Source organism: Malaclemys terrapin, chromosome 21 (assembly GCF_027887155.1).
Source record: "Malaclemys terrapin pileata isolate rMalTer1 chromosome 21, rMalTer1.hap1, whole genome shotgun sequence".
In the NCBI taxonomy this organism is placed as follows: domain Eukaryota; kingdom Metazoa; phylum Chordata; order Testudines; family Emydidae; genus Malaclemys; species Malaclemys terrapin.
In genome coordinates this window covers 942,365-968,889 of record NC_071525.1, presented here as the reverse complement: position 1 = coordinate 968,889, position 26,525 = coordinate 942,365, and the positions used below count along the sequence as shown (strand labels likewise).

At 52.6% G+C, this 26,525-nt stretch overlaps 1 protein-coding gene across 3 annotated transcripts in view; it reads right to left on the bottom strand.

Annotated features, from left to right (window-relative positions):
• Window positions 1-26,525, bottom strand: part of LOC128827208 (small conductance calcium-activated potassium channel protein 3) — a 47,444-nt gene that overhangs the window by 8,988 nt on the left and 11,931 nt on the right. The window contains exons 1-5 of one of the 3 annotated variants that reach the window (XM_054011022.1): window positions 17,501-17,515; window positions 16,041-16,182; window positions 9,581-9,691; window positions 3,121-3,248; window positions 2,769-2,838 (exon numbers count right to left, since the gene is read on the bottom strand). In XM_054011022.1, the coding sequence (XP_053866997.1) occupies window positions 2,769-2,838; window positions 3,121-3,248; window positions 9,581-9,691; window positions 16,041-16,139 (408 nt within the window). In that variant the 5' untranslated portion in view covers window positions 16,140-16,182; window positions 17,501-17,515. Of the gene's footprint in view, window positions 1-2,768; window positions 2,839-3,120; window positions 3,249-9,580; window positions 9,692-16,040; window positions 16,183-16,764; window positions 16,809-17,500; window positions 17,516-26,525 lie in introns of those variants that run through there. The other 2 variants (XM_054011021.1, XM_054011020.1) reach the window with 2 other exon arrangements.

Genomic DNA, 26,525 nt, shown 5'->3' with positions numbered 1-26,525 from the left:
AGGCCTGCAAGAATGGAGCAGCAGCCGGCAGGATGTTGCACATGAAAGACCTGCCCTGTCTCTCTTAGAGCTCAGAAATATTTGGGGGAGAATCTCTTTGGTTGCATTTCTGATGGGCTGGGGAGAGCAACAAGCTGGCTAACCCTGGAGTGAAGCCTCAGAGGCCGAGAGTTCTGTACTGGGACTAAGAAGAAAACATTTCACCCTGTGAAAGCTAAAGGGCAAACGCTGGATGTTTACTCTCTGTCCCGCCGAGCTGTCGGCTGTAGAAACCTTGAAAATACATCTTGTTGGCAAATCCTGGGAAGATTAAGGACAGAACAGTCTCCCAGCTGAGCAACTCCTAACCAGCTAATGGCCAAAAATTAAGAAATTAAAACTGGCTGCTGTCTTTTGGGAACGCTTGGAATCATCGGAGTCAGAGCATGTAGGACTAGATCTAAATAACAATGCTGCTTCGCACTCAGGTAGCACCTTCCATGGAAAGATCTCAAAGCGCTTCACAAAAGTAAGTGTTGTCTAAGGCGCCTAGAGGGGAACTGATTTGTTCAGGGTCACACGATGAGGCAGTAGCAAAGTTGGGCTTGCCCCTACTCTAACCATTAGGCAAGGCAGCCGCTCTGGAATCTGGCGTATGGAAATACCAGCTCTGTTGGAAATTACAGAGTCTTCCATCACATCTGGTCTTTTTTGCTCTTGGTGTGGTCTGACATGGGTGCGCACACATGCAACCTCAGTGAATTGATTTCTGCACACCTCCACCTTGTGATTCTGATGCTGTTCATAAAATAGAGATGGGAACAGACAAATACAGGTGGCTAAAAGAAGAGAAGAAAGAATAGACTAGAGGGAAAATTACAGCAGGGAGGTGAAAGTTTGATTAGAGGGAGTTCGGGCACAGTTGCACCTAGCTAAACCAATACTTGTCACAAATACAGCAGTGTGTGAACAGTGAAGCCTTTTCACATGGATACGGGGAAGAGGGAAATCTCTGTTCAGAGACTGAACTTCCAGTGCAACAGAGCAAATTGCAACAAAAGTGCTGAGTCAATAAGTGAAGATGTTTCCTGTGTAGCGAGGCAGAAGCGTATTTTCCAAATCAAGAGAGAAGTCTTTAAAATGAATCAATGACCCGTTAAAAGAAAAGCCTGTTACAGAATTTTGCTCTAACGAGTTTCTTCCTTTAACAGGTTTTTACCAGAGAGATGCTATGCTCTTCTCATTGGTTGCCTGGTGACTGAATGCCGGGGGAAGCCTGGACAGAGACGAAAGATGTGAGACTTCTGGCTGGTCAACAGCATCCCACTAAGAAAGACATTGATCAGCAGAACATCAGAGTTCACCTCTCGGCTGCGAGGTGCACACACTGGCAGCAGCTGGAACTGTCTGATTTAACTCTTTTCTGGCAGGCTTGATTGTGTCAGATACGTGGATTGATTTATTTACTGGCGGTGCGAGCAGCCTGTGCAGCTTCGCCTCCGGCTACTGCTCCGCAGTTGTTCTGTGTTACGATCCATCTGCACGCGGCGGAGATGATTAAACCTGATCCCCAGCGTCAGCTGTGTCTATCACCCCACAGGTATTTGCATGTGTTCTGCCTCCACCTCTAGCCCTTCATCTTCTGCACTGAGAGCCCTGGAGGCCATGAAGACGTCACCTGTGTTTGTACAACACCGAGTACAACAGGGCCCTCATCCTGACTGGGGCCTTTGGGCACCCCCATAATACAATAGCAACGAACAGAAGAGGGACCTGCTTTCTGGGTTGGGCCGGATCTTTCCCTGGTTTTAGGCTACACTGCTGTGTGGGTAGTTCCTTGCTTGTGGGTGATTTGGGACACTGATATTTGCATCATAAGGATAATCCCCATTGGGGACCTACTGTCTCTGCCCATCTCCGCCGTAGAGACAAGCCATCGCATTGACAGCAACCCAACTTCTATTTGTCAGGGAGAGGAAGCGCCAAGCTGCTCCCTAAATTAAATCTTCTTCCCAGCAGGACACCGCACGTGAACACTGAGCTCTTAGTCTGCCTCTCCAACTAGGTTTCCCGCTGCTACGAAATCTAACCCGGGACCGAGATGAGAGTAACCAGAAATAATGTCCTCCCCACATCTGAACCTGCCAATGGAGCAGCTGGGCGTTCCAGGCCTGGGAGCTTTTAGCTCTTGCAGTTCTTTGAAGACATGCATATTGCGACGCTGCTGCGGCTCCATTGATATTCGGTCTCTGGGATAAGCCCCTGTCTGCCCGGGTGAGAATTGACCAGAATTTTGTCTTCAAATGAAGAGCGTCTTTGGCTAATGTTTTACGCTGTCATTTTCAACAGGGCCTGAGCTAGTCCAGCTGCTGCTGACTTTCAGTGGGAATTGGGCACTTCTCTGCCTAAAGCCCCTTTGAGAAGCCTGACCTTAAACGATTGATCCCAGATCCTGCTTTGCTGTGTGTGGGTTGCAAAGGGAACTGGCACACCCCATCTGTGCCAGCTGCTCCCGTTCCAGAGATGAGACACAATACTATTGTACCTATCCAATTCCAGCCTCTGTTAGAATCTACACTGCCCCAATCTCCGAGTGTAGTAACAGCTACAAACGGGGGCCCTATCCCTTGCTGCAGGGTATGAGTAATACCCCGACTGTCATTTCCAGATGCCTAATGTTTGACCTTTTGTCTATTGCGTTCAGCCAGCTCCGACTGATTGATTATACAGTAAATGTAGATGAAAGGCTTGCAGCCCTGTAAGCCTCCAAGAGAACTTCAGAAACTTGCCTTGGAAAGGTCAACCAGCGTGTTGGCCTGGTCACTCAGCTTCCTCTGCTCCATCTTCACACTGCGCAGCCTGTGGAAGAAGAAAACGCTGATACAGCCATGTCCTTTTTCCGTGTGCTGGTCCCTCCATCAGCATTAACTGCTCTGGAAATCCAGCTGGGATTAGCCCCACACAACAAATGGGTCACAAGAGACAAGCATATTTAGAATGGCATCTGGCAAGGAAATGGAAAATTGCTCAGATTTTCTTCTCTATGAACGGAGCTGGAACATCGAGGTCTGGACCATGTTGGTCATTCTCCCTCCCACCCCACTGTTCTTCTGGTCACCATTTGGAGTGGATTCCACTTACTGGTGAATGGCTTGAAGGAACTTTCTCTGATGCTTCCTGACTTTGGCATGATCAATCTTCTTTAGCAGCTTTGTGTGTTTGTAGATAAACCACGTTTCCCGAAGGACGTTGGCTGCAGCATTCTTGATCTGCAAGACAAAAGTGGAGAGCCAGTTGCAGGTTAGTTTCTCCACCTGGCTCAGAGAGCATATGGGATGCAGTATCTTGTACGTTAGGCCTGGGGCAATGGTTTGGATTGGTCTGTACTGGTCCTACAAGCTGCTGAGCACCCTCCCCTCCATGAAAGTCAGTCAGAACTGAGGGCACTCGGCACCTTACAGCGCTGCTTGGCACTCGGCAGGATCGAGCCCTTGCTCACCAGAGTGACGGGTAAGAAAGAGGGTTGGTGGCGAATGAGCAGATCTGATGAGTGGGCTCCTCCTTATGCTGACAAGGTGCTTTGCTGGACACTTTGCAGGTGAGGCAGGAGTGGATTCGGGACCACGCAGCAGTGTTCTTGTTTGGGTTCCCACACACTCCCTAGCCTGCCCCTCAGTTTTTACCTTGCACCTAAATGTGCAACGGTCTACCCTGTGCTGGGCAGGACCATGTTCTTCATGGAACCAGTTCCAGGCCATCCCCATATGCCACTGAGAATCCCTGGCAGCTACGTTCCCTCTAAGCTGGGTGGGCACACAGCAGGCTATCAAGAGGCACGCAGGTGCGAGAGGCGCCTCTCTCCCGGACCCGGAGCTGCTGCAGCCGGTGAGAGGCCTGGACCTGGGCTGCAGTGAGAGAGAGCTGGGGGAAGTCCTCTCTCCCTGCCGCAGCCCCAGGGCAGCCTGCACCCCAAACCCCTCATCCCTGGCCCCACCCTAGAGCCCGCATCCCCAGCCAGAGCCCTCCACCACCCCACCCATGTGCCCCAGCCCTGAGCCCCACCACACTGTGAACCCCTTGGCCCCACCCCCACCACACGTCACCTCCATTTTGGTGCACATAACAAAATTAATTCTGCATATGGATGTAAAAAATTAGAGGGAACCTTGCCTGGCAGATATTTACCCCTGTCCCCGAGAGGGCATGGATTCTGTATCGGCCGCCGGTGTGAACATGCCTCACGTGCAGAGAGGAATCCACCCCCTGTGCCAGCTGCTCCTTCCCCACGGTAGCCAAACCATTGTGACAGCTGTTTCACACACAGGTAGGTTTGGTTACACTGGAAATGGGGACAGCACCACTGCAGTTTCCTGTACTTATCCCCAATGATTAAAGCCAGAGCTTTTCCCCTTTGCAGCGCCCTCTCCATGCAATAAAGCCACATATTCCTCCTGATGGCATGGAAACAGCTGATATCACTCAGTGCACCACCGATTTGAGACAGACCAACAGGATCCAGACGGCTAGGGACAAAGTCTTCATTTAAACACAGACATCTTGAGTAATTCGTGAAAAGAGCAGGGGGAAGCGTTCCTTGGTTGCAGGAAAGACAAACTGATTTGTAATTAGCTGTTACCTTTTGGGTTTTTGCATGTTTTGCTCTGTGTCGGGAGTTTAAGCACAGATAACCACTGCTCAGACATTTCCAAAAGCATTGCAGATTGCTACGGTTCTGGGGCAGGAGAACAAAGAGAGGTTGTGAGTACCAGGGGAATTTTTATACACAACCTTGTGTGAGTAACCAACAGCCTGGGAGACTCGGGTCCTCTGTCTACAGCACTGGCAGTGCAAGTGAAAGCTTCCTCCAGTCTCTTGTGCTAGTGCGTCGCCACCGCTTGGAGGGACTGGCCGTGGGGCAGCAGTCTTCATGGCTCACTCCGTCTTTAGCCTCGCTGCTGAGACTGCCAACCAGCCAATCGTTTGCTTTTGTTATGGCCACTTGTCCACTAGGGACTTGACTGAGACCCCCCAGCAGCCGTCAGATGTTAATGACTCTTGGGCACGTGCTTCCCAGGTTTACTTGTCTCCGGTAGCAGGTCACACCTGAACACAGGCCTGTTCTATCATTGCCGGTGCTGGCGAGAGAATGAACCAGGGCTCTCCTCTTTCTACCACCCCCAAGTACTGCACTTTCCATACATGGGTTTATAATTCAATTTCACATTAGGCTGGTGGTTGTGCCCAGAGTAATCAAATCCAGGTATTTCTTAAATCAGGACTCCACGTGCTCTCGTCGTGGCTAGGCCGGGCTGTCAGGTGTGGGAAAACAGGATCCTCCGCCTGCAAACACACATGTACAAACCACAGTGCCACACGGACATCACTGAATTTACTAACCCCCTGCTGGTGGCTCGGGCCGAGAGAGTCTGTGCATGAACCTGGCTTGAAGAGTCTGCTGTTAAACGGCTGCTTTGGTGCTTGCTTTGAAATGAATTGGCCACACTCCACCTGGCACAAAGCCAGCAGATCAATAGCCACAGGAGGAGGAGGAACAGGTTTTAACCACTGTTTGCTTTTTGTATCGCTTATGTCACCGTAAACGCCACTGTGGCTGTGGTCTCCCTGCACGGCCGGCACTCTGCATTTCCTGCACAACACCCTGTTGGCAGCTTGCTCTTCGCAAGACATTCCTCCCTTGCCAGACACTCAGAATGGGCACCCTGCAGAAACAAATGTCTCTTCGCAGTGACACTGGGGCTGGAAGGGATGGAAAGGAGGAAAGTGCAGATATCTTGAGGAAGGAGGGAGGCACCAGAATCTCCCCAAGATCCCGGGATATTCTGTGGGGTATGACAATTTTATCCCTAAACTTTTCAGGGGGTTCTTAGTTTTCCACCAGATTTTCCACTTGGATTTTATCTGTAGCTGCCTTTGATTTCTGTAGGTCCTAGAGCATATTTAACAAATAAAACATACATGAGGGTTGGGGAATGGGGCGGAGGGCAAGTAACACGGGGCGCTGCTCTAGTGAGGAGAATGGAGAGACCAGAAAAGAAGCTGTAAGGAGGGTGCATGGACAATTAGGTTTCCTCCGTTTTCCTTCCAAACCATCACTTCAGGGGTTTTGTTGCTTTATAACAGATTCCTGGTTTTATCACCAAAAGGGACCAATCCACTGCATGGTCCTTGGAAAAATATGTCCAACATCAACCTGCCGGCTTATTTTTTCACCATGTTTTAAAATCCCTTAAAAATGAACACAGAGGAAGCTAGTTTTGCTCTTCTGACTGCCCCAAGTCCCTGGCTATGAAGATGATCATTTCAGTTCTCTGCTGCTTATGGGAGGTATCTGGTTTTCCTCCTAGATTTCTCCCTCTCTTCAGCAAGTGGGCACTGCATCGCACTCAAGATTTGTGTAACGTTCTTCATCTCTGACAGTTTCAATTCAATTCCCTGCTCGTGGTCTCGATCTCCTCTACTGCTACGTCTCCACAGGATCTGGACACATTTGAAAATTGAGTTTCCAAGTCGTGACGCTGAGCCAGTCCAAAGTCATGTATCTACCTTTGCTTCACTGCCATCTCACTCGTACAAAACATTGCTGGCGCCACTCACATTTGAAATGACATTAGGTACAGTCACCACAGGGTATAAAGTGATTATACACTGCCAGATTTCTAGTGCAGTTCCATGGCTAGGCTGCAAAGACTGGGTCCTCACTGATTTCTTCCCCCCTGAGAAACTCTCTCATTCATGCTGGTGAAATCCAGGCTTAGGGTTTTGTCTGTACTCACAGCGCTGTACTGGTGCGGCTGCTCCTCCGTAGAGCTTAGTGGAGACACTACCTACCTCCGCCTCCCCGAGAGGCAGAAGCTGTGTGCACCAGGGGCGAGGCGGTGTAGATTTTCCATAGTTACACCAGCACAAGTTTGTAGTGTAACTCGGCTAAAGTCAGGAGAGTTGCACTAGTGCCACACTGGTGTAAGTGGAAAGATTAGCTCAGCATGCTTTGCAAGGATCATCCACTCTGACTCATGAAAAGTCAATGGGCCAAATTCAACCCTCGTGTAAGCAATTCCCTTCGCTTCAGTTGAGTTGCACCTATTTATACAAGTGTGAACCTGACTCCTCACGGCGAGAGGTGTAACTGCGCTGACTCCATCCTCTCCTCGTGGAGCGGCTCCCTGGCTAGACTCCCCTGCAGCTGTCAGAACCTACTGCTACCTGCTGCGCTCCAGGCTGGCTTGGTCTATGCATCATTCTAGCTCAACACGAGGGCTCCTCTGGCTTTCGGAAGGAACTCCCCCGGGCAGAGGTGCGAGTGGGGTCTGCGAGCGCTAGGCCACCATTAACAAGGTCACCTGACCACCTGGTTTGCCTCTGGAAGGTCCCATGAGGGGAGGGGAGCGTCACCGAAATCCCTGCACTGCCCTGACTGGGAAAAGCTGCTGGCTTCCTCCTTTTGGGAGCAGCTACTGGAAATCAGAGACATGGGGCCAAATTCTAGGCTGGTGTAAATGGATGAAATTCCACTGACGTCAACAGAGCTGCACCCATTTATACCAACCGAGAAGTTAGTCCAAAATGCGGTAAGCCCCGGATTCGATGTTCTGTTGAATCCTTCTGCTGGCCAACCCGCCCAGTATGGCTCTAAAGAACACAATATCTAGTTCACATAGAACTAATTCTTCAGGAGACTTTTCCACTGCTCCCACAGCAAAGGCAGAATAAGTCCTATCAAAGGATTTGAAACGTACAGTAAACAAACAAAACTACTTTTTATAATGAATGGATCATGCTCTCGGTTTGTATTATGGATTCCTTTGTTCAGTACTTGGCTCTGTGGCCCTCTCAGCCCTGGAGAGCTCAGTTGCTGTAGGTATCCCTTCTGCCTTACAGTCTGTCTGAGCGTTTCTGATCATGAGATCTTGGGAGCAGGGCCAGTGTCTTCCTGTGTGTCTGTAGAGTGCCTAGTACACAGTGGGGACCATCCCAGCGTAAAGAACGACTAGTCATTGGATGGGCAGCTGTCGGAAATGCTGCCCTGCTGCTGAAGTGCAGAGAACCTCTGAGCGATCATTCGGCCCTGCCCAGCTGGGATCAAAGCATGTAAATAAGCACCGTGCCTCCAGTCGGCATAGGCCTGCTCTGGAGAGATGAAGAGGAGGCTCCCCTTCTGAGAGGGGAAAGGCAGCCCGTCTCCTCCTAGGACAGGGTTGTGGCACTTCCTCTGCTCAGGTGCACAGCTGGGCTTTCCAGATTTTCCTAAGTCCCTTGTAAACGGCAGACTTTGGGAGCAGAAGACAGAGAGAGAGCTGGTGTTACTTGCTCATTTCAGACTTGACAGCTCCTCTTCCAAGCCTGCACAGCATTCAGACCATGTACGGCTTATACAATTTATTTTCTGTTATGCTACAGCTGTTGCCGTGCCACTGTAGCGTGAAGTAGGCTGTATTTTTTGTATCGACAGCAGAGGAATATGTCCCTGAACTTTCCTTTTGACCTCTGTATATTCTCCTTTAAAAAAAAAAAAAGCTGTCCGCCAACACAATTTATAGTCAAATCAAAAAGGACAGGAGTACTTTGTGGCACCTTAGAGACTAACAAATGTATGTGAGCATACGCTTTCGTGGGCTACAGCCCACTTCTTCGGATGCAAAGCAAAGCAGCTCAACTCTCATGAATAATTCCCCAGTGAAACGGGGCTGCGGGGCCAACTGGGCATGCATTGCTACGACTCCACAATAAAAATCACTCCACGCTTAATTCAGGCTGCAGCGGATTAAAGCCGAGCTCAGTTTCTAATGAAGCCCCCAATGGGTGGCAGGCTGACAGAGACCTGTTGAGCACAGCAGGGCTTTGACACTGGTGGCGGTGGTGTTTCAGGATCCTTCTTGGGAAAAATATTTGTGATCTTCATGCAGACATAAGTGTTGGGAAAACTTGTCACAAAAGCTGTACCTTAAAGAAACAGCTCCTGACCGGTTAATGTGCTCCATTGCTCTGTGATGGACACATCTCTGCCTGCTCTACAGGAGTGTTTTCCCCTTTGAGTGCTGTCTTTGCAGGCCGACCTGCACCAGGGCACCAGCTCAGTGATCTTTTGAGCTCTGCCCCAGAGAGGAGACTTTGGTTTTTCATTTTAATTAGCCACTTCCATAAGGAAATGAGGAAAATTACCTGGAGTGGGGAATTACCTGGGTAAGGGGGGAAATGATTTGGAGAGGAAAACGTTCCTGCAGAAATGTGGGGAAACAGAAACACTGCAGCATTCCATGATATTTTTCTGTCAGGGCTCAAGAAAAGCTTATAGTGCAAATGGCCAGCGGCCCCCTTCAGCCAGCATTGTTGATGCTTGAGGAGTTTCTGGGTACAGGCAAGTTTTCTCCTCCCGGATCAATGTCTGGTCTCTTTGTGATGTCACACTCTAGTTTACAAGATGAGAAGGGTCTGGCCAGACTCTCAGCAGGCCTAGAGCAGCATAGTTCCATTGAGATCAAAGTGGATTTACACCAGCTGGCTTAAGGTTTCCTGTGGTTACATTTGGGGATTTTTACCCCAACCAGCCGTGACAGACACCCCACTGCCTGGAGCACCTTACCCGCTTCGTCAGCTGAGTGTCCATCATGAAGTTGTGCACATGCTTCTCGGCTTTGGTGAGTTCCAGTTTCCTGGCCACCACGGCCACCACCAGGGCAGTGCAGCCAGCCCCCTGCCGTGGGAAAAGCAAGGGCAGGAGAGAAGAAGGCAAAGAGTTAATCATGGAGCAGCGAGCGGCCCCCTCCTACTTCCAAAATGCAACTTGCCTTCCCGCAGAGGGACGCTTGGGATGAAACTGTGCAGTGATGGTGCTTTGTATGACCGCAGCCCCATCCCAGCCATTTACATACATTAATTACACTTCACCCCCCACCCCCTTGTGCAGCAGGTCATCTATTTAATTACTCCATGGGGTCAGCTGCCCACAGTGCTGGACATGTGTCCTTGAGCGGCTGTTTGTGTAATTACTGGACCATGCTGCTGGTTGACAGGGGGTCATCAGGAAACCATCGCCCTCTCCTGACCCTCCCAAGACACTTAGAAGCTGCACTCAATACTCCAGCTCAGCTGGTGCAGTTGGCATAGTGCCCCTGAGCTAAGGAGCTGGCCCCACTGTTTTTAGGAGGCGAGCATCAGGATTAGGGGGCGTTCCTGGCTCCTGGAGGAAGTCTGTTTTATGGGTTAGAGTGGGGGTGGGAGAGCGGGGAGTCAGGACTCCTGGGTTCTATTCCCAGCTCTGGAAAGGAGCATGGGCTAGTCATCAGCCCCCGGGGACCTGGGCGTCAGGACTCCTGGGTTCTGTTCCCAGCTCTGGATGGGAGTGTAGGCTCACAACTAAGCCAGGGGGACTAGGAGCCAGGACTCCTGGGCTCCATTCACTGCTGTGGGAGGATTGATAATGCAGGCAACCGGGACTCCTGAGTTTCTTACCCTGACTCACTGTGTGACCTTGGCAGCATATTCCTTCCCCTCAGTTTCCCCATCTGTGAAATGGGAATAATGACACTTACTGGCCTGACTAAACCCTTTGTTATTTAAAAAATAGCTTCCTTTGTGAGAGTCATGAAGGAAGCCCTTTGGATGTCGCCTGATTTAGGCTGCAGGGCCACGTGGCTGGGAAGAGGATGGCTCAAACACCCCAGCAGGTTTGCAGGCACGCTCCCTCGCTCTCTCTCAATCTCTGTTTTCTCTCATGGAGCTTCAGAGAAAAAGAAACCCGCCTATGCTTTTAGCACAGCTGAAGCTGGCACCTTCTCCTTGGCTCTTCCTAAGCGATTCCTTTAGAAAAGGCTGCTGGCACCCTGCACGGTGGTCAGCTACCCATTTTTACTACAATGAGGCTCGGCACAGAAATGAGATCATGTGAATCACTTTCTCCCTCCCCCCTTCTCCCTCCCCCTAAACGGTGACAGCTGGTAGCTCCTTTTTACCAAGCAATTACAGTAGGAACTGTGCCCGGTTGAGTCAGGATATGTTCCATTTGGCAAGCGGAGAGCCCCGTTGGTAGCTATTATCTCCTGGATAGATTTGGCTTTGAAAGCAAAACGTGCCAACCTGAAAGCGAATCGGTGCATGTGTTAGAGAGAGAGTGAGAGCGTCTGCCCGAGTCTCCCTGTGTGGGAATGAGACCGCCTCCCTTGTGCTGCCTGGCAGAGACCGTGACCTTGGGGAGCGACTTTTCATTCCTTAAAAATCATTAACAAACATCCCGGTCTGAGCTCTCCTGTAAGGCTCCGGACGTACACTTTTCATTCCCTCTGTTCCCTTGGAGTGAAGGTTCTTCTGGTTCGCCCAGTCTAGCTTGGGATTGGACATCTGCCCTTGGCTGTGAGGTTAGCTCGGGGCCGGGTCACTGCTGCAAGCGATTTTTGCTATTGTTCTTCTCTTCTGCTGTGCCCATCATGTTGGTGTCTGAGCTCTGCAGACCCACCCTGGCTCTAACACCAGGCTGATGTCTTTTACAGAGTGCACGTCTGAACGTTGCAGATACGCCAGGCATCCGTGCCTGGGGACTACCTGCCTTCGCTCCTCCAGACAGGACTTTCCATCAGATGGAGGGGGTGGGTTTTCGGGCCATGCCTCAGGTTCACAATAACCCCTGGCTTCTCTTTCAGAGCTTGGGGGGGACAAGTGCTGTATGCTTAGCCTCACTCACACCTAAGCCTGACCCCTGTTGCTTCTGTTCAGCTGGGGAGCGTTTCCTCCCAGCTGCAGGAACTCACACGCCAGAAGCTGCTGCTTGCTCTCCTCCACTGTGGCTGGCTGAGCAGAGGGGCTGATCTGTCAGCTGTGGCAGGAAGCGCCAGGGGCTGTGGCAGGCGCTAACAGACTCATTTTCTGGCTGTTTGCTGGGAAGTGTCACACTCCTCCCGTTTGGCTGGCGTTACTGTGGCAGCAGCCAGATAAAGTACTTTCCCAGGCTAGCGAGTGAATGCTCCCCGGGGGAGCTGCATTAAAAGGGTCAGAGCATGCTGGCACAGCACAATAGCAGCAGGCAGGACTAAAACCCAGACACTGAGGGGTAGTTTCTGGCATGTTGAAATGTATCTTTCTTGAGAGTCCGGCGAGCCTGGGATTCTAGGGGCAGGAGAAGGAGGGGGAACCAGTTGCTCTCATAGAACTTGGAAAATCTGTGAACTGGTCGGCCAGTGGAGCAAATTCATGCCTCAGTGGTTTGGCATGGTCCCTCGGGCCATGCCAGCCAGCGGGTGGCTCCCACAGCATTGCTCCAGCCTGATGCACTAGATCCCACCCTTAGTCCCACTCAGCAGCTAGGAGGAGCAGCAGATGCAGCCCATAAAGGAGAGGGTCTTGCAAGGGAGACAGGCAAGTCCGGGCAGCAGAGTGGAGAGAAGCAGAGTGATGACGGAAGAGGAACCCTTGGAATGAAACGGGGCTGGGCTTGGAAATACCTGACGCTGTGTGTGCTCGGAACCGTGTTAGGGGAGCAAGCTGAGCCCTGGTCTATCACTGACACGTCGGCTGCCCTACCTCTGTGAAAAACCCACACCCGAGAGCTGCCGTTCAGCCACCCGCAGCCCCCATGGAGCTGCTGCAAGCTCGGCAGGATTCTTCCATTGCCTGAGCTATGGTCTCACTGAGAGCTGTATTAAATCCAGCAATGGGAAAACCCCCTTTGTCGGGGTCATAAGGGTCTACACTACAGCCACAGCACTGGAGCGGCTGCAGTGTAGACACAGCGTAAGCCTGTCTCTCTGGAGTTCCCAACTGCTGTCCTGGCCTTTGTGCCCCTCCTGTGAGCCCACGCTGAGCACCCACCCAAGGCAGCCTGGGGAGCGTGGACCATCCCTCGATGCCAGGACCTGCATCCAGGGCTGTGGCCATTTAAACCCCAAAGGAGAAAGCAGGGCTTGATTGGTGCCTAGGCCTCGTGCAGCTGCTCAACACAGGTAGATTTTTACCCAGATTTCTGCGCACCCACAGTGGTTGCTGGGATCTCTCCTGACGATAGAAAGGAAGAGGAGAGAGAAGACACACCCCCATCCCCAGCACCCAATGATTGGGGAGGGAAGACTGGGCCAGATCCTGAGCGATGCCAATTTACATCAGCTGAGGACCTGGTGTCGTCTATTGACTGGAGAAGCAGAACCCCACAGAGCGGTTCCAGTGCTGTCTCCTGGTGGATGTGGTGGCATTTGCCTGGTGACAGCAGGTCAGTCCACAATAGAGCTCAATCAAGATCATGCTGCGTCATGGCCCAAACAGTGCAGCACAGCACCAGGGCCTCCCACACGGACAATTTTGTGCATCTTCATTCAATAACGACCCATCCATCTCTGGCTAGTCAAGGTTGCACACCTCCATCTTCAAGTGCCTCTCGGCTTCTCCTTCAGGCTGGCTTCCATGGGACATCTCCAGCTGGAGAACTCAAGAAATTGGAACGTATCAAGAGGATTTTGGAGAGGGGACCCGGTATCTCTCACTCAGCCCTGGGAGAACTGACTTCATTAGCTTAGTTTACGGAACACAAACAAAATGAAATATTAATGAAGAGGTGAAAATGACAAATGGAATGAGGGGGTGTGGAGACTTCACAGCTGGCTTCTTGTCTCTCCCAAGGATTCCTTACAACAGCTGGAGTAGCTCCAACGTGATTGAAACCAGCTGGCACTGAGCAGTTTTAGGATGGAATCTAGTCCCCACAAGTACACTAGGGATGCTCACCATCTCTGTTCACTGTTCTGACAAACAGCTCTAGGAACCAAGCACCAGCCTGCTCCAGATGTTGGCTTGTCCTGGAGATATCCCTACCTGTGATGGGGGTGGGTCACCCCAGCCTCCTGTACCGAATCCACCCATCCTCTGTTGGCCTGGAAGCTCAGAGTCTGCTTTGCTTCTCTCTCAGAGCGAGATCGAGAGACGCTCCTCTGCAGGCAATGTCATTGCACGGGGGGAATCAGTCCCAGTTCTCACTCCTGCTCACTCTGGTTCTGCAGCCTAGAGCCGACAGGGCCTCCAGAGGCCACTGGCTGGACACCGCGCTGTTGGGTGCTTTCGAAATGCCTAGTCAGAGAGGCGAGCTGTGCCATGCTGTGAGGCAGCTGCCATGGCGTCTCCTACCGAACTGCAGAGGAGCTCCAAGTGTCTGCTGTGGTAGGCAGAAGCCACAGCGCTCTGACCCCTGCGTGGTGGCAAATCACCGCACGGGTACTCGGGAACTCGGCAAGATGCCTGTTATTAAACCTAGTCACAGCACGCGCACATGCAGCCCTAGCCTTGGCCTCCATGGTCACCATGGTAACCAAAGGGGGAGGTTGCCTTTAACTAATTACTGTAATCATCACCTGTGGTCAGGGAGGAAGGAGAGAGAAATGTCTCAGCAAGAGCGATTCCTTGATGCAGAGGGTGCCCATGAGGACTAGCGCCTGCCTGCGTAACCCCACGGAGCTGTTGGCCTGAACAGGGGCTGAGGAGCAGAGTTCCCCGCATCCAAGTGTACGTGAAAGAGGAACAGGCCTTGGCTAGTGATATAAATGTCTGTGGGACTCAGACACCAGCTGTAAAACAGTGGGTAGCCACGGCTGGGTCGTTTAGCTTGATTAAGGAAAGCAGGGAGCATTATTTCATGCCAAAGCGAGGATCCTAGTGTATAATGCACAGCGAGTCGCCCATCGTAGGCTGCTGAGGAGTGAGGTAGCTGGAAAAGTTTGCTGTACCAGGTGATGTTTCATTCCACTAATAAAAATATTCTCCCTGCTCCCTTCATTCTGCATCAGTCTCCCAGTAACACATAGCACTGCGAGGAGGCAGCTCTGCACACTGAGGAAGAGGCCCGCTTTCCACAGCTTTTCTTGAGCTCGGCTGCAGGCGCTGGGGCGATTCGATAGTCAGTGAGACAATCCGGGATAGTCAGTCAGATGGGCTGCAGCTCAGTGTGGGGAGAGAAAGGCAGACGCTTGTAAAAACCAGTGGCTGAGAGGTTGGCCTGTCTGGGACAGCTGCCAAACCCCACTGCTGGGCACCGATTGAGGGATATTTCTGTCACACAGACCAGGGTCTCTGTGGAGCTGCTCCGATGAGACCAGAAAACTTCTGTCACACTGCACTGTTCAGCAGCCTGTACTCAGTGGCAGCTGGGTCTCTGCCCCAGCCCCGTACTTGTTCTAAAGACTCACCTGTGCCCATTACATATCCCCAGCTCACCCTGCGTGGGTTGGCATTAGCTGCGGTGTTAGAGCCTGCCTGCTTAGTGGGCAGCTCTCACTGCCCCTCTGAGGGTTGGCAACCACTGCTGTAGCCCAGGATTGCTGAGACATTATACACACTACAGCCTTCCCACCCAGCGTAGCTCTGGGCATCCACTGGCTACAGAACTGGGCCCATGGTACTCTGGCAACTGTGTACTTTGTGGGCTTTTCAGGTATCCACACAGACACACCCCTCCAAAGTCATGTGTCAAGACCTGTTAGATCCTGTCTAAGTGTCATTCACTCCTCAGACAAAGGACATGTCAGATCCATGGAAGCCCAACGCAGTGATCCAGAGACCGGAGTGAGTTCCACCACTGAGTGCCAGCCTGCCCGGGAGGCCTCCTGTTCGTCCCACTGTCCCAGCGCATGCAGTGGTTCAGATTAACGCTGTGAGTTTTGCTTACCCTTGATGAGGGTTTGACCTCCCCAGCTCCCAGCATCCTGATTGCTCACAGCCTTGCCAGTTTTCAGCAGGAGCAAAAGCTGTGAAGTCTTGCTCACAGACAAACTAGCTGAGAAGCCCCCGACCAGTGGGGAAGGAAGGGGGCTCTGTAAAATCCCCCAACCCAAACCTGCCTGGTCTTGCTTCCCAAGCTGTAGCCCTGGGTTAGACCCTGGGAGGGGAATCAGTGGAGTCCCAAGGAGTGTGTTCTAAACGGGAAGGAAACTGAGGCAGGATCTCCAAGGCTCAGTATAGGAAGGACCCAGTGGGTGGGTGTGAGGGGCAATCTGCTGGCCCTGGCTCCCCGAAGCTTTACTCCGGATTGTGTACTTCCCCCTCCTGGGCCGCTTCCTTGAGAAAACTCTTACCATGATGCCGGTGAGGAGGCAGACGCCTTTCCCACAGTATGTGTGAGGCACCATGTCACCGTAGCCAATGGAGAGGAACGTGATGGAGATGAGCCACATGGCACCCAGGAAGTTGCTGGTCACATCCTGCTGATCGTGGTACCTGCCAAGGAGACGTACACCTCAGTGTGGCAGGAGAGGACAGGAAACCAGTCATCTCACACAACTCTCCTCCCGCACCCGGGTGTCTCCGCCAGGTCAGATAATGGTGCTCATGGAAATAGGGCCTTGGCTATCCACTTTCTTGTCCCCAGTGTCAGAAGGCAGCTGCAGAAGACACTTGTCTTGTTCCTGCACAACCCAGCCCTGCAAAACCGACAGGTCAAAAGGGCATTTTCAGTGGCCTCAGGCTGGATGTCTGCAACCCTGCCTCTGTTTGGCCTCAGGACCACAGCTTAGAACCATACACTGCTAAAGCAGCTGGTCTTAAAAAATTACTTGCAGCAAGATTATGGAATCAGAAAAGCGCCACACCCCTCCCAGGACATAATTAACCTTGGGCTGAAAGCCTCTGAACCATATTGCAAAATAGGGAATAAATATTAATAATGCAACAGAATGTTCCCCAGCAGCAGCAATTTCACAATTTCCTCATAAGAACCCCCCCCACACACACACACACACGACTCAGCAGAAAGATTGATTTGCTTTCAGTCAGCGTCGCAGTCACATTTCAGCGAAATACCCTCCAAGCTCCATCTGCACTGGGGCCATGCTGCTGGACAGGGATGTCTGTTTGATGGGGAATGGAGAGGAGAGAGGCAGGCTGAGAGCTGCTGCTGCTGCTCCGTTCCCACCCGCTGCTCAACGTGTCAAGGTTCCTCATGAACTTTTCATTTACATTTGAACTCGCAGCACAATGTTGTCTCCTGCAAACTCATTATCACCACCTCCCCGCGAGTGATGGAGCCCTCATGAGAACAGACTCCTTCCCCTCCTGACAGCACTGAAAGGCACCTGCGCCGGTTTACACCTTTGATAACTTTGAACAGGATTCCCTACTTGGGCTCTAGCTGCCATGGAGACTGTCTGCGTTATGGGTGTTTGACAGCAATGGCAGCTCACCTCCTGCTTTTCAAAAGGAGCGTGCATGTGAAACTGGCCCTGGATTATGGGTTTAGCACGCACATGCCCCCTGCGAACAACGAGCATAAACTAACAGAGCGTGTTGGCAATTTCAACACCTTTCTGTGGCTTTATACATCATTCTGAACTTCTCTGGTTAGCAGCTTGGTCTTCAGGCGAGAGGCTCGTAAAACAACCCGGGGGGAGCAAATGACGTTAGCATCAACCCAATATTAACGTATTTTTCCTGACTTCTGTTACTACACCTACACACATGCACCCCCAGCCACTGACTGAGGTTAGGGAGACTAGAGACCCAGGGTCACATTAACCAATGCCCGCTGCTCTGCTCCCACCTTCTGGATCTTTCCCTGGCTGCCCCCCAGGTAAGGGGGTCAGGTTCCACTGCAGGAAAACGTATGCCCAATCAGGGCCGGCTCCAGGCCGCCCCAAGCAGCCAAAACAAAAAACAAAAGACAAACAAAAAAGGCGCGACCGCAATCGCGCTCTGCGGCGGCAATTCAGCGGGAGGTCCTTCACTCCCAGGCGGAGTGAGGGACTGTCCGCCGAATTGCCGCCGAATACCTGGACGTGCCGCCCCTCTCCGGAACGGCCGCCCCAAGCACCTGCTTGAGAAGCTGGTGCCTGGAGCCGGCCCTGTGCCCAATCCTGCAAAGACTTGTGAATGCGCTTTACTCGAAGCATGTGAGGATTCAATGGCACTCCGAGCCTTAGCTAGGAACTCCAGGGAAACTTTGCAATGTTTCCATTGCCACGTTCCGTCCTTTGGAACATGCAAAACACTGAATTCTGGTCCATTTCCTGTCCCTGACAAGGTCGACAAACTCTCTGGCTGGGCCCACAGCCTCCGCTGCTTTTCTTCCTGTTCCTGTGCAGTAGTGAGGCCTGTTCCTCTGGCCCCCAGCCTCTGCAGGCGAGCTTTGTCACAGGCCTCTGCCAGATCCCCAGGCTCAGTTCAGGCCAGTCCAGACCATCTCCTCAGCAGTAACTGAGCTGGAACCACTGGCTGGCTTGGACGGCGTGTCCCAGCGGCGATGCCTCAGCGTACACAGCAATGGACTCTGGTCTGGTTACTGCTGGTCTCTTTCCCCGGCTGCAGGTCCAGGACGCCTTACCCTTTCAGATAACCTAGCTAGCTTTAAGATGAAGCTTGACAGGTTTATGAACAACATTCTATGAGGGGTTGCCTGCGACAGCAGGGAGCTGGACTCCGTGACCCAGGTGCTCCCTTCCAGACCTATGTTCCAGCTGCTCAAATACTAGTCAGAGTTTCTGGTTGAGGAGCGGCCTGGCCTGCTAACCTCGAGGGGCTTTGCACTGCCATGCCAGATGGCACCCCCAGCCTCTCGCTGCTCTGCCCCAGAAGGGCTGCCCGATTCCAGCCAGTCCGAGCAGTGCGGACGAACTCCTAGCGAAGGAATCCAATCCAGACCTCTCCAGCAGAGGGCAGGTGGCTGGGATGTAAGCACTCCGGGGGAGACGCACTGGCACTGGTTGGCGGGCGGCAGAGGGCATAGCTCAACGTGCCGTTACGTGATTGCTTTCTGTACAGGTGCAATGGTAGTCGAGACTGGAAGCCACTTCCAACCAGCAGCAGCAAGCCTGTGTCTACGGAGCCTCTCAGAGGCACGCAGCCTTGTGATGCAGTTCCCGATGGCCTGGGTTCCAGACGTGATGAGAACCACAGCTCCTGTTATCTTCAAGACCCAGCCGTGACGCCATGGTTTCCTCTGAGACTTCTCCATCTGCTTGCTGTGTACAAGAGGTTTATTTCCAGGCCCCTTTGGAGAAGAGGGGAGCAGATGCTTGATGGGGTTCTGTGGCTGGATCGGCCAAGGCCCGTTTGCGTCTCAGGGGTGGGTTTCGCTCAGCTTCCTTGTGAAATCATTAAGGGAAAACAGATGGAGTTTTTGGCAATTTCCTCCAAATCAATTTGTCCAAGTTTCTCAACTCAGAACTCTCTGGATTGCTTTATTATTATTTTTATTTCCCTAAGTCTCTTGTATCTGGAGAGTCTAATGAAATATGCAAGCATAAAAAACTATGTTGACAAGAATCTGTTTAATATCACATTCCTCACCCTAGTATTAGCAGAGAGAGGTCTAGTGGTTAGAGCAGGGGACTGGGGGTCCCAACTCCTGATTTCTTTTGCCAGCGCTGCCCCTTGGGGAAGACACTGGGTCTCAGTTCTCACAAAAGGGGATAATGATATTTGGCCTCCCACGGGGATTGATGTTTACCTGCAGCGCTCTGGGATCGGAGATGGAGAACACTATTGAAGTGCAAATTAGGAACAAGGCTATTTGTTTTCTATATGGGTGAGAGGCTTCTGGTGTCTATAACAGCACTAGAGTCAGTTCAGTCCCCTACTCCTAAAGCGGAGGCTCAGAGGCAAAAAATGCCTGCTTTGGAGAAGACCAAACTTCCCCTCTCGGTTGCCATAACGAAGCTGTTCAGGGGTGAGAGAGACCACAATTAATTGGCTAGCCCAGTGCTACAGAGGCAGCCCAACACAGGGCTTTGAGTGCAAGTCTCCGGAGTATTGTGGAGGCCGCCTGCTCCGCCCTCGGAGGAGGGAGCGCCTTGCATCATCTGGATGGCCCTGGCTGACGCAGAGTGGCACTGACAGGCTGTAGCGGAGGGGAGTTGTGTTCAGCCCTCCTCCCTCAATGAAAGATCACCAAGGTCCTGGGAGAAGGAGGTGGAAAAACCTCCATGCCCTGAATGCCAGGAGAGATGAGGCAGAGTTCTCAGATGATGCTGGGGGCTTCATTTGATAAAGCCTCATTTCCTGAGCTTGCCTGCAGCTCAGTGTCCCTCTCCCCAGTCCCATAGGAGCTGTTCTGAAAAGCACCTCTGAGAATGCTGACTGCCACTGGGCCAGCCAGCTATCTGGGAAGTCATATGCTGCAGTGTGGCTGACTGGGAAACCACAGGATGTGGGAAGCCTCCTGCGCTGAGGGGAGTTGCTGAAAACAGCCTCATAACTTTTTAATCTAAGTTAAAGACCATCTCCCAGCACAACATGAAGATAACTGTGCCCTTTGCAACCCACCTAGGGATGCCAGGCTAGAAAAACCAGACAGGCTCCCCACAAGTGCACAGCCGCACTCTCTGGGAACCAGGAGACAGGATACTGGAGGGAGCCAGTGCCTAGCTAGAGGCTGTAGGACGTCAGAAAGGCAGGTCCCAGAGGCCCCAGCACTAAACAAAACAAGCTTCTCTCTTGCCATAGTCGGTCTCAGATTCATCGATTCCAAAGCCAGGAGGGACCACTGTGAGCATGTAATCTGCTCTCCCACGTAACACTTCTCAGACTTCATTCCTCTTTGAACTAGTGCACAGCCTTTAGACAAACTGTGTCTGCCAAGGCCAAGGCAGTCCAGGAACGCTGCACGGAACCAGGGGCAGCAGAAAGACCCTTCCCGGGCTGTATTTGTAAAAGGCAGACGGAGGTCACTGTTGAACTATGCGCAGTGAGGAGATCTCAGTGCCATCTATTCACCTCCCTTTCTCTGCACAACCAGTTACCTGGGACCAGTGTGCAGCTGTGCCAGACTGGGCGCTCATCTTGCTTTATCACAAAAGCTAAGCGTGTAGCTGTTGCACACGAGACTCCAGGTAAACCCAGGGGCTGCAAGAAGTAGTGTTGTCAGTTCAGTAGGTGGCGCTCTTTCCCCCGAGTCAGTTCCAGCTAAGGCCAGTCTGTCTGTAAAACGCTTTGCCATCTTTCTGGATAAAAGATGCTATATAAATAGAAGGTGGTGTTAGGATCTTGTACCCCTGGGAAAGAGATCCACCAGCATACAGTCCCACCCTCTAGAGTCAGCAGAGTATTCGAGGAGTGCCACACGCAGCAAAGGCCATTACAGTTCTCCCCAAACCCCATGCAGCCTGGCTGCTCCGCATCACTCCAGCACAGAGCAGTGCGTCTGGTCAACTACATACGTAGCCATGGATAGCGAGAGGTTACTGCAGCGAGGGGGGTGGACTCAGGAATCCCAGCTCTGTTTGAGGCGATTGCCAATACCATGACTGCTACTCCAGCCTCCTTCTCCACTACGCATTTAAACCATTCCTCTGCTGCACGTGCGCACACCCTCTCACAGGCAGATTTTCACTTGGCGGGTTACTTCTTTCTCTGCTAACCAGTCAGCAGGGTGTTCCTCCCCCTGGAACAGTACTTCCCCATCATCAGGCAGCTGTATGCCTCCGATAAAGGGCTTGGAGCGGTCGTCTGGCTGCCACAAGCAGGACGTGAACGGAGGAGCCTGGCTGATGAAAACAGTTTGGTGGGGTTGAGAAGGAAAAGGGTTAGGGACGGGTCAACATACCGAAGTTTTTTTCCTTTTCCCAAAAAGCACTTTTGAGCAGATGAAGCTTGTCCAGCAGGACAGCTGGCACGCACTGCCATGTGAAAGCTGCGAGCGGCTGCAGGACCACGCTCACACCAAAGGCCAGAGCATTCATTTCCACCACCTGCCTTCCCCTGAACAAGCAAAGCCAGGTGATGCTGCTGCTGGGAGCACTCGCCCAGGCTACTTGGCTTCCTCTTGGCTTCCCTTGCCATTCCTTTCCCCCAGTGCAGGGCCATTCCCTGCCAAGCCAAGCCAAGCCTCTGGGACCGTGTGTTCCTTCCAAGGGAGCTGTTCTAAGCTCAGCCCAGTTTGGAAGTGGAGTATCCGAGTCCAAGGATGCATGTTACTACTCCTAGGCAATGCCCACAGCGAGCCAGCGAGCGACAGGTGTCATGGGAGAGGAAGGGAGGGGAGTGACACGAGGGAGAAGTGGGCAAACGGAGGGGTTGAGGCTGGCAGTGGTGACGGAGCAGAGCTGGCTTGGGGAGGCTGAGCTAAGAGACAAGGGTGACAAGTGAGCCAAACACAGCTGCAGCTGGCTCTGTGGCAGGTGGGGAATGCAGTGCCCATCTGGAGAGCAGCCAGCCATACTCACAGGGAGCGCGTCACGCTGCCACTGGTCACTGGGAACGGATGCCTTTTCCCACAAGCCTGAATGGGTGTGGGGCCCATGGTAGTCCAATAGCCCCAGAATCCTCCCCCGCCTCCCTCCCCGGAAATGGGGTGGAACAAGCTGTAGCTGGCGGAGTTGTGCTGCAGGCTACCTGGCTCCAAGCAGCTTAAGGGGTGTGAACGTTCTGGAATGTGAAAAGGGTCCCTGTGCTCAGCACACCAGGGATAATTGTTCTGATGGGGGCAAAACATGTGGCCCCCTCAGTGGGGGAGCCGGCAACCTCACTGTGCTTCAGTCAGAAGCCCTGTGCCGAGCAGGCGCGGTGTATAAAGCATACTGATGGGTCGCTAAGCAACGCAAAGCCTTTTGAAAAACCACAACCCACCCCTGGCAACTCAGGGGGTTGGGAGGCAGCAGAGGAACGGAGCAGGGACCAAAAGGGAAGCAGCAGCCAGGCGGAGAAGAGAGAGCAGAGGGCTGTGAAATGCAGAGAGGAAAGGGAGGATGAATGGAGCTGGGGGAAAGCGACCAAGGGACGCAGCATCCCATGTGCCATGAATGTCGGGGTCCCCAGGTCACAGGTGCCCACAGCTCCAAAACCACCCCAATTAGCACTGATGGGCCCTAAGTGCAGCCTCAGCAGAGGCCACGGAGCTCGGGCTCCTGTGTTTAGTCCTAAAAGCAAGGAGCGAGTCTGCCGGCGCAGCCACACCAGCACGAGGCAGTGGTGACAGACACGCACGAGGATCCGGCTCCCCCACCCCCACACACACTCACTCACTCACGCTCTCTCTGTGTGGAGCTCTGCGCTGGCAGACACTCCCTGTATTGCAGCTGCCTCTAACGTAGCCACCAGCTCTCCTGGCCGTTTTGCTTGGGCAGCACTAGTACAACATGTCAAGTCATTATTCTGTGTTCTAACTGCCCCCTGCTCAGCAGAGTGTGTGTAGGGGGTTAGGGAGGTTGGTGGGGGCTGCTTGCCCTGCCAGCCTGTGTCCTGGCCCAATTCCATCCCCATTAATTGCATTTTGACACCTGCCTTTTCAGTTGGATACAAAGTTATTCTGTATTTCCTGTCTGAAACAGTCGTGTAGCATTGCTGCTTCTTGATGGATTCAGTGGGCCACCCTAAAGAGGGCTGCATTCCGGTCTCGGTGGCACAATCCCTGTGTCTCGCAGACCTCGCCCAGCTGGGAGGTGGAAGGATGCATTCGTTCGTGGTTGCTGTTCGGCCGAGGATATTGCTGTAGTGGTATGGATCATTACCGTGGCTGTGATCTGGAGTAGGGCGCTTGCTAACTTGTACAGTGGCTATTTTTTAGTATTAATGCTTATTTATTTACATTTCATTTTCTAGACCAATCCCACGGGGGACAGGAGAGCCCAGGGACCTTGCCAGCCCATTTAAATCCCCCAAATACAGAACCCATAAACCACTGTCATGGCACCGTCTGATAACCAGACTTACCATTGCAGCATAGAAAAGCTTGTGCAGTCAGGGCGTGTGGCACCAGCCCTCGTCCATATGACTTAAAGCAATCCGCGTTCCCCTTTAACGGGCCCCAGCAACCTAGACCAGGCAGTCATAGTGCTCTCTAGTGACCGGGCGCCCCGCCCAGTCCAGGCACCTGGAAAGCAGATGAAAGGTCTCTTGCTCTCGGCAGCTTCATCTCCCATAACTTCCTGCCCGTGGTGCCAGGAGAGATCCTGTAGATTCCCCTACTCAGGCAGGGATATTGGAAGACAGGCCACGCAGCTGAGGAGCCAGGCCAACCCTGAGTGGTGCTGCGATCCCGTGCACAGGTAGCAGTGCCGGGGGGTCAGGCAGCTGGGGGGGAAGGCACCTGAGTGGGGGAGAAGAGGGTCAGGTGCCCCCCACTTCAAAGCAGAGGCTGCAGAGAGCCACTGAAAGGACCAGTGAAGGTCCCTGCAGTCCCTGGCACAGGTACAGCGGATTTTACCATCTCCATGGCAGGATGTGCTGCTTCAGGCACGAGCCTGCGTGTCAGGAGCTGTGGGTTCAGTTCCTGCATGATCTGGGGCAAATCACGTAATCCCTCTGTGCCGCCGTCTGTAAACGGAGAGAACAATCCTTCCTTTCTGCATAGGGAGCACGCACAAGCCATCGGGATGGGGCAGCGCCATAGAGTGACCTGGGTCACTTGCTAAGCCGGGCTTATGTGAACAACATACATTTTAATATAACCAGATGCCAGGGCATACATCTCGGGATGCTGGTGCACTTCCGTGTCCTGGAAAGTCGTAGGGTCATGGAGATAACCGGAGCTGAACCTGAACTCGCAGTGCACTGCTGGCTGAGCGAGTCAACGTGATAGGGGTGTGTAAACAGAAACACTGAACTGGACCAGGACCCTGTCTAGGGCATCAGTGAGACCATTCCTGGAATGCTGGGGGCAGTTCTGATGTCCACATTTCAAAAAGCATGTTGAAAAATTGGAAGGGGTTTATAAAGAGCTACAAGAATAATTCCAGGCCTGGAAAAACCTGCCTTACAGGGAGAGACTTCAGAAGCTCACTCTGTTTAGTATAACCAAGAGAAGATGAAGTGTTGACCCTGGTCTTTAAGTACCTACACGGGTGAAAAAACAGACTAGTCAATTATTGCTCTTTAATCTAGCGAGGCAGAATGTGATCCTGTGGCTGAAGCTGTAGCTAGACAAATTCAAACTAGAAACAAGGTGTGAGTTTTTAAACAGGGAGGGAAACATTGGAACAACTTTCTTAGGAACCTGGTGGATTCTCTCCCTTGACATTTTTCAGTCAGGTTTGGCTGTCTTACTAAAGGACTGCTGTAGCTCACTCAGAAGTTATGGCCTGGAGACAGGAATTAGGAGAAGCTCAGACAAATCCCTGTCAATACCTGGTCCTGCCATGAGCGCAGGGGACTGGACTAGAAGTCCTCTCAAGCTCCCTTCCAGTCCTACAATTCTATGATTACTGGGTGAAATTGCAGGAGATCACTATAACCCCTTTTGGCCTTAAAGATCTAAGACTCTGAGCCATGGCTGTTCAGGCCGTACACTCTGTCTCTCACTATGGTTTGTTCAGGCCCTAGCACAATATGGGCATGACCGTAATACAGTTATCATTGCCTGGGGAGCAAAAGCATAAGCCCAGGTTGCAAGAGAGTTTTAATGACCTAGAGCATAAGGTCTGTAGGACAGCGCCCAGCATGGGGGTGGAGGGATATTCCTTGATCGGGGTCTCTAAACACAGCTCTAATATCAATATTAGTCCCCTATTTTCACCCCTCTGATTTGCCAATAACGCCTTTCGGCCTGAAGCTCAAACTCCCCCAGCAGATTGCTCCTGTCAAACTGAGCCTGCGGACAGAACCCTGGCGTGAGGCAGTTGGCGATTGGGGCTTTTTGCACCTCTGGTGGTAGCAAACCCGCAGGGAGCTGACTCAGTGCTGCAAAGCAGACGGCCTGGATTACTCGGCACCGCTTCAGAGCACGTTTTTCTGTTGATAGTGGCTCGGTTCAGACCCAAAGGATGTGATGTGATAGCACTGAACAGAGTGCTAACTCCAACAAGACATCAAAGGTCAAGCTGTGTTCTCAGGCCCTAGGCTAGGCCGCAGCAGCACAAAGGGGATTTCACCAGGGCCGAGTACTGGGTCCTCCACGACTCCTCTAGGTGGTTACGTCTGTGCTCGCTTCTGGCCCGCACTGGCAGAGAAAACCCCGGCGTGCCGTCTGTACAGACCAGGTTAAAGGGAGAACGTGGTTTCCTGGTGTTTTACAGCCATTGCCGGGCATAGCTGCTCTCGCTCTGCCAGCGATATGCATGAGCACAGCTCTAAGCGGGGTTTGGTTGGTAACAGGTTCCAGGAATCCAGACTGAGGCTCCCCTTTCCCAGTGCACCCGCCCCCTGGGGTGACAGTGACCCAGAGTACAGCCAGTGAAGTGAATCTGGGCAGGCCCGACTGCCCTAGGAAACTCCATCCTTTCCTTGCATGGCAGTAGCAGCGGCTAACCCAAAGCGGGGCTGTGCAGGGAGGGACAGCACAGTCTGGGCATGGCAGTGCAAAGCACAAGCTGTCGATCTGCTGACTCCACACTGACACTGGGCTGGAAGCGAGGAGGCCAGAGCTACCCAAGAACAACGGGCGGAAGATGGAATCTGCCCAGCTGGGGAAGAGGCGCTGAAGAGGTGCAGCTGGAAGGTGTCGCCTGTCTCTCCCTCAGCAAACTGGAGAACTGAGTAGCTTTGGCAGGTGCTTTGCGCTACTGAAGCGGTGCTGCAAGCGCTCTTCCCGCGGGGCTCCAGGAGAGAGCAGCACTCACATTCCTGCCCAGTTCCCACCGGGGAGATCCCGACTGCCTGCACTGCGCAGAGGTGAACGGCAGCTGTAGCACCGCCAT